This window comes from Sceloporus undulatus, chromosome 1 (genome assembly GCF_019175285.1).
Source record: "Sceloporus undulatus isolate JIND9_A2432 ecotype Alabama chromosome 1, SceUnd_v1.1, whole genome shotgun sequence".
NCBI classification, from domain to species: Eukaryota; Metazoa; Chordata; class Lepidosauria; order Squamata; family Phrynosomatidae; genus Sceloporus; species Sceloporus undulatus.
In genome coordinates this window covers 374,137,801-374,145,823 of record NC_056522.1, presented here as the reverse complement: position 1 = coordinate 374,145,823, position 8,023 = coordinate 374,137,801, and the positions used below count along the sequence as shown (strand labels likewise).

Sequence of the window (8,023 nt, the reverse complement as noted above, 5' to 3'; positions counted from 1 at the left end):
TTATTATTAAACTTTATTTCTAAAGCGCTGTAATTATACACAGCTCTTAACATTTTGGCGGGTTGTAGACCGCCGAAAAGCGGCCGTCTGGCTTCGCTGCTGCTTGCAGCGTCCGGGAGCCGCAGCCTTTAAACAGCGTGACTCCCGGACGCTGCAGAGAAGGAGCGCGGAAATCGCGCTCCTTCTCGGGCCCCGGAAGAGGCGCCACAAGTGCCAAAGGGCGCACTCGCGGCGTCACTTCCGGTGCACCACGTGCAGACGCAGAGCGTCCGTTACGTCAATATGGCGGTGGCCGTGTGGAACGGCCGCCGCCATATTGTACGTATTGAATACGTATTAGGGTTAGAGGGTGTGGAAGCACCGCCCCTTCCTAACTCTAATACGTATTCAATATGTATTTTTGGCGGTCTATAACCTGCCAGAGTAACGCAAAAAAGAGCTTTCTTCCAAGCTGTGGTTGGACTATAATTCTATCATCACTGACCAATGGTTCTTGTGGCTTCTAGATGGATTATAACAAGGCCCAGAGAACTATGAGATCTCATCCTTGAAGTTGAGAGACCCTTAATCAAGATCCTGGAGAACCTCAGTCAATTTGAAGAAGCAGTGCTGGATCAGCAAAGCTGCTCAGTACAGTGTAGGTTTCTATGTTCACCTTCTGTCTAAATGTTAAGTGGGGGCCAAGCCAACAAATCTTTTCCAATGCATTCTGTACCAGGAGGAGGGCTAGCAGCTAACTTTTTTGTTTGGTAAAGCTTTTATTCCCTGAACTTTCTATTTAAGTGACATTTAAAGGTTGCTCATAACATTTCAATAAAAAACAATTAGTAAATCATCAAACCTGCAACAATTTTGAAACAGCAGCAAAGCAGCATCTTAGTAGACGTTCAAGTCATCAACCTTTCTTAGCTCTCCTTTCATCAGTCATATTAAAGGGGTTTCAACTTCCCAAAGTGAATTCCAGAACTGAAATTGTCAGGGAAGAGCATCCTACTCCTCTGAAGCATAAGCCCCACCAGTTATAGTTCCGTTCCCTTTAGTCCTGAGTCTGTCTGAACTCTGAACAAAAATATGTGGCATATTTTTGTTCTCCTTTCATCACATTACTTGCAGCTGTGGAGGTATGAAAAGCTGATTACATCAGGGCTACAGAATCTGTGCCTCAAAATGGTCTTTCACTGCCTGCCTGAGACTGTGGCAGGTATTGTGGGTTGCACTGGCTTGCACCGGACATGCCTCAGTCTGATCTTATTACATCTAGGGATTTTCAGTCTGGGTGCACTTTATGGGTGTGTTAAAAAAAACAGACTGAAGAGGGGCACATATTCTGGACTGCTTTGTTTTTAGTTCATGTTTTAATGTTTCTTATGGTTTCGCATTCTTTATACGGTTGGATGTTTGTGCTTAAAGGCAAGTTAAGAAAACGCAAAACAGTATCACAAAAATGTGACACTTTCACTTCTTTACTGCATCTGTGTAAATTCTCTAAATAATATGAAGCATTTAAATAATGTTGTGATCATTTCAAATCAATTACCCCTATCAATTTGAATGATTAGGTTTGTATTATTATCCCATTTTGCAGGTTGAGCATAAGAGTGAAGGGGAGAGAGAGAATGGCTTGCTTCAAGTTTCCTAGTGAGATTTGAGCTGGGGACCATCCAGGCTCCCAGCTCAGCCATGACAGGACTTCTGAGTGTCCCTGATATGCAACAACACAGAAAATTAACAGCATTCTTGTTGGAGGAAAAAAGCATTAAGTCACCCCCTGCAGAGAGATTTATTCAGTTCTTATCATAATTGTCAAATGCTTCCAAGTGTGAGGAAATGAAAAAGATGGAGAAGACTTCTGAATGCAAGAGCACACTAAGCAGCACAAATGAGCATTGCTCCACATAGAAACGCAGAGGTGAACTGCAGGGCAGGAGTGGCTTTAGTCATTAGGAGGGTAATTACCAGATTGTTTCAAAGGTTGGCATTTGCAGCAAGACTTAACTACAGTACTTCTACCTATTGAAAAGCACAGCTCAACTTTTTTTATTTTGAAGGCTGTTTAGCCCAAATTGGGGTGATTTTTTAATTTTTCTGTGGGCTCTACAGGTATGAAATGGGCAAGGTAGCTCCTTTAAAAATGTGGGGTGGGGAGAGAATCAAATGTCTATCTGTCTGGATTTTACACAGCCATTCTGCACTTGCCCAACAAGGCTGTGGCCTTTAAAGGCACCTCTACTGCACCTTCTCTCATGGTGTGCTCCTGGAAGGTGATGCTGTACAGTTGAGGGATGAGTCAGGGCCCAGGAAGTTTCAAAAGGGGACGACAGGTGGCTAAACTGTACCACAACACATTACCCTCTTAGAAAAGTATTGCCCTGAACAGAAGGTTAAATAGAACCAAGTATTTAAGAAGGAAAAGTCAAGGCAAGATGAAGATGCCCAAATCACATGGTGAGTGACACAAACCTGCTTCTTTGGACCAAGCAAGGACTTTAGAAACTTTTATAAACCCATGCTAGGATAGTCTCCCCGAAGTCCCTTTGCTGTCTACAAGTACATTCAATAACAAAGCCTTTGCTAACCTTTCCCACACTCCAGATGGGGCCAATGACCATAGTGGCCAAAGCGTGATGAGAGCTGCACTAGTTCGATGCATCGGGAAGGAACCAGGCTGGGGAAGACCTTCCTGCTCAGGCATAAGTGGAGGCTGGGCCACAGATTCTAGCCAGAAGGTGCTTCTTCTCGTTCTTTTGGCAAAGTCAGTCCCCCCAAACATTTATTTGTAAGCATTTTCTTACATTGTTTTTCTGCCTCTGCTGCTCCACCGCGAGTTTGAAGGAACTCAGCTCCTTTTGGAGGCTGGCAAGTTCTTGTTCTTTCCCAGCAATGCTGAATAAGTACCCAAAAAGCAAGAGAGAGAGAGAGAGAGAGAGAGAGAGAGAGAGAGTCATCAGCATTTCAGGAAAACCTCCACATCCCTCCTCCAAACAGAACATGGTGCTGTGTACCTGGAGTACATTTTCTGCTTATTTCATCTTATTATAAACTTAGAAATACATGCAGAAACCTCTTGTGTACGTTCAAGATTAATCCTCAGACCTGAAGGACAAGGCAAGAATCTGTAGATTACATTAAACTATGTGCAATGGCAGCTGATGGTTTAGATGGATAAAAAAAAGCTGATACTGATAGGATAATTCAGAGGCATGAGGGGGGCTTTGATACTCCCTAGCTTGCCATTTTGCTCATTCCAAATCACTTTCCATGGTGAGTCTCCATAAACCAATCATGGGTGAAAGTGTGCTTTCCATTTTTTAAAAAACCTGGGAGAAGAAGCTGCTGCTAGAGGGAAAGCAAGCAGGGACAGATTTAAGCACTCCTCTTTTTCTCTGGCTTGTTGCTTCTCACCACAACTGATCCCATTTGAAGAGACTTTTCCTCTTCTTATAGGTCAAAGAGTCTACCATCACGTGCATTCCACCAAGTGTACAAGGCATCATGCTATGTGCCAAGTAAGCACTTCTTGTATATTTTATAAGTTAGGAATTTATGGGAAGCAGAGAAATTCCCCACTGGGTACTGCTTAGTGGGGAAGAGGGGAATTTTTTTAGATTTAACATCACTTTTGTTCAGCTTTTGCACCTAACTTGTGGTTGTTTTTTCCCTTTTATTTTCCACAATACTAGCATATCCCAATTTGGTACCTTGCCTGAGAGGTGTTCACTACAACTAAGTTTGCCATTAGATTATGGGGACCCCCAGATTGAGGACATCTGTAAAATTGTATCCACCCACACGCAAAAGACTGTGTACCACCTTGGGTCCTATGCTTAGAGAAAAGCAGGATGGTAAATAAATGAAGTAATAAACAAAAAAAAAATACTTTCTTGTATCACTCTTCAGTGTGTAGATTCACTCATCAGTGTGGAGCCAATTCTGAAAGGCCTGATAGAATAGGAATGTTTTGTTTGCTACGGGAAGAAGAGTAAGAAGGAAGCCATTCTAACTTCCTTAGGGAGAGGATTCCAAAGTCTGGGACCAGCCACCAAGAAGGCCTTTTCCCTACCAGACCTGCCTGGGAAAGTAGTGGGACAGACAGAACATTTTAGAGCTCTAATGGGCTCATAAAAGGAGACACTGCCATCACCAGAATTGTGCCTGGAAACAAGACTGGTAGCCAGCGCTGGATCAGGAGAGTTGGGCAGTCCCTATAGGCAGCCCCAGTTAACAAGCTGCCTGCAGTTCTTTGGGCCAAAGGAACTTTCTGAGCACTTCTTAAGGCACCCTCCTGTAGACTGCATTACAATAATGCAAAAAGAATGTAACTAAAGCATGTACCACCAAGGCTTCTCCATTTCTGATGTTAAATAATTTCTCTAGAAAGCTGAAAACTAGGGCTCTACATTGTGGTTTTTAAATCAAAGGTACTTAGAAGTTTTCACTGCAGCACAGCATGACCACAGGAACACTGGTAGAGCAGTCAGTGGTTGTATTTATTTGTATTTTTTAACTACCTTTCTTTTCTACTAAATGGTGTCAAGTAAGCATTGCCAGTGTCTCCCCACAACCTTCCTGATGATCTTGTTCCAGTGTCAGGAAGCTATTGCAGATGTCCAAGGCATTCTTTGGTTATAAGGCGAGAGAGTAGCTAGTTAGGATGATGCAGGGCATGATTATCAAGTTCATCCAACATCTCTCTCTTTTTTTTTTTTTTTTTTTTTTTGCCTTTGCAAGAGAAACAACACATCTTAGTTGTGGAAATAATCACTTACAGCTGCAGAGTTGTTATTCCTGACAGCCAGAGATTCTGAAGAGAATATATACATATTGCTTAAAGAGTGGTGTAAGACTTCTGAGTTTTTTTTTAACATATTTATTATTTTCTGCAAATTGTATGTCTTGTACGTGGTAAGATGCTCATCTTGAGCGGAATCACTGGATCAAATTCTCTTCACAAACGTATCGATATAGTGATTCTAATGTTTACCTTAGAGGTACTTGCTTTGCTAAAATAATGCTTAAATTTCATCAGTGTTTATTACTGTAGGTTACTGAATATATAGTGCGTGTTCTTTGATAACCTTACATAGTTTCAAGTTTAACTGCCGTGATGTTTGGACCCTCACAAAAGCAAAATAAAATACCTCGCCCCCGCAACCCATCCAACAGCAGATAACTAAATTCTAGGCTAGCCTAGATATGCATAAGGCTGGACAATGACCAAGGGACACAGAAGGTGGGTGGGGTCATCTTCTTCTGGACAGCTTCAATAGAGAGCTGGACGCGAATTTATGTTGCTTTACATTGATATTGTATAGTTTTATATTGACTTACTCCTTCCGTTCCATTGGTGTTGTAATACATAGGTATGCTTAGATATGTACAACGTGGGCACATCTTGATTGTTTTTATCATGCTGTTCGTTTGACTGTGTAAAACAAAGCACAACTATACAGCTTGAATAGTAACTATGTAATAGATGCTAAAAGTGGTTGGTGTTTGAGTGTATGGGGGGGGGGGGGGGGGGGGTGGGGGGGGGTGTGGTGGGGGGGAGGGGGGGGGGGGGGGGGGGTAACAAGACCAAAAAAACAAACAAAAAAACAAGAAAAAACCAAAACAACCCAAACCAAAAAAAACAAACGACCCACCAAATCAACACCCCCACCCCCCCCCCCCCCCCCCCCCCCCCCCCCCCCCCCTCCCCCCCCCCCCCCCCCCCCCCCCCCCCCCCCCCCCCCCTCCCCCCCCCCCCCCCCCAACCCCCCACCCCCCCCACCAAAACCCTGAACAAAAAATAAGTTTGGTTTTTGGGTGTGTTTGGGTTTTGTTGTGGGGGGGTTGGGGTTTTGTTTGTTTTTTGAGTTTTTGTTGGTTGTGGTTTTTTTGTTGTTTTGGTGGTTTTGGTTTCCCCCCCCCCCACCACCCCCCCCCAACCCCCCCCCAACACACACCCACCCCACACAACACCCCCCCCACCCACCCCCCACCCCACACACCCCCACCCCCCACCCACAACCCCCCCCCCACCACACGCAAAACCTTGTTTTCTTCTGCTCATGTAATCCTTCTCTCTTGCCGACCATAGATGCAGTCAAAGCGCACTGTCGAACAGAGTGGCTAATTTCATCTCGTTCAACATTGTCAACCATCCTGACTTCATTACCACCCTTCGTCCTTGTCTTCTCCTCCTGCCTCCCTCAGCTCAAAGTCTGCACTAGAGAGAAAAATACCTCTCATTGTTTCCTCCTTGATGTTATCTTTCCTGAACTTTGTGCTCTCAGTAATTGGTTCTCCTCGTGTACACCTGCCAGACGGGGGGGGGTTTAAACCCAAATGCCCAGTTATAATACTTGACCCTCTGCTCCTGAGGCTAGTTAAGCCATCACCTGCAACTCGTTTTCTGTGTGAGACGACTCTTTTCCCGCGCATCTACATAGCCTCCATCTTTTGCACTGCTTCCTGCGTCCGCCTATCAGTCTGTAAAGGACACGTTATAAAAGTTATCTACATGTATCACATCAAAAAAGAGTCAGAGGCCACAATTTATTCTAGTTCTTTGAGGGGTTAGATCTGCTATCTGGTTTATGGGTCAGTAGGGCTGCTGAAAGTGGGGGCCCATGGACCACTGGCAAGTTCCCCCAAGCCATTGTCGTACTGGCTTCGTCATCAATCACAAATGTACAGGAAGGGAAGGGAAGGGAAGTGAAGGGAAGGGGACGGACTGGGAGGCTGTATATAAACAAATATGGCTAATGGGAACAAAATATGGTACTAGCACCTGGTCTATATAAAGATACTTTTCTTTATACTAAAATAAAAAAGCAACGTTTTAATTTATATTGCCCCCGCCTCTCCCGTCGGATCAAGGTGGGGTTACAACCTGATAAAACACCATAAATACAACTTCATAAGATACAATAAGTAAAATACAATAACTTAAAATACAATCACACACAAGCCATGGAACAGTAAAAACATTCCAAAAGGCATCTACAAAATGGTCATTTACAGGGCATCAATCGGGCAGATAACATGTGGCTTAATCATCGGGAGGAATCAGGAAGGTAGGCCTGCCCGGAAGAGCTCCTTCTTGACAAAAGCCCTCCGTGAAGTGTCCAAGACGGTGTTAGCGATCTCTTGCCGGCATGCTATCCACAATTTTAGGGGCAACAGCAATGAAAGATCTTTGAGAGGTTATACACAATCTGTGTGGTCCTTGTATTCCAAAATTTGTTTCCTGGAACTCTCATATTGCGTGGTGGATTTGGTTTAGGAGAGGCGTATTCCACTGCAGGACTCAGGAACGCCATCTCCCTAAAAAATCCGCACTGCAAGAGTCCCTATAACCCACTGGCTATTCTAAGCTTGAGAAGTGTAAGCGTAGTCCAAACAACAATAGCTCCCAAGCTCTGAGTTGAAGATGGACCAATAAGTTGTCAGCAGGAACAGGGAATTCAAAAAAGTACAGCTGGGAATTTCAGGAAGCTCACGATGATATACCATCACCTCCACCTGCAGACGCAAACACCACCATCTCAGCATCTAACACAAACAGAAAAGTAATAATAGGCAAAGATTGAGCTCCACCTTGGCTTACTTACGAGCCTCAAAGGTCCTGTTACTCGAGAAACCACAGAACCTAAGATGTAATCAAACATAAGTAATATGAATGGCGGGTTGTTGTGTGGTGTGTGTTTTCAAATCCACCTAGTAATTCCATGCTGAGCTAAGATTTCAGCTGGAGATTACCCTAAAACGTTGCAAAAATAAGGTCCATTTTGGCCTCTTCAACTATAGTCTTCATTAGGCCCCTTATTTTTGCACAAGGTAACATGCCACAATACAAGAAGTGGTGCCTCCAAAATTAATTGATTGTAACTGCTTATTCTCTGGAGCTGAAAGCCCTCATGAGAATCTTAGGAGTGTCCCCTTTTGGTGGCAAGACCAAAAATGAGGTCCGGTAACCCAACCAAGCTATATGTGTCCACACAAAATCAAAAGAAGTTATGAGCTCATTATCCTGGCAAGG

The 8,023-nt window shown here is 43.9% G+C and overlaps 1 protein-coding gene across 1 annotated transcript in view; it reads right to left on the bottom strand.

The window, feature by feature from the left end:
* Positions 1-2,738: 2,738 nt before the first annotated feature.
* Positions 2,739-8,023, bottom strand: part of KTN1 (kinectin 1) — a 257,646-nt gene continuing 252,361 nt past the window's right edge. The window contains 1 exon segment of the mRNA XM_042446464.1: positions 2,739-2,883. Within this exon segment, the coding sequence (XP_042302398.1) occupies positions 2,754-2,883 (130 nt within the window). The 3' untranslated portion in view covers positions 2,739-2,753.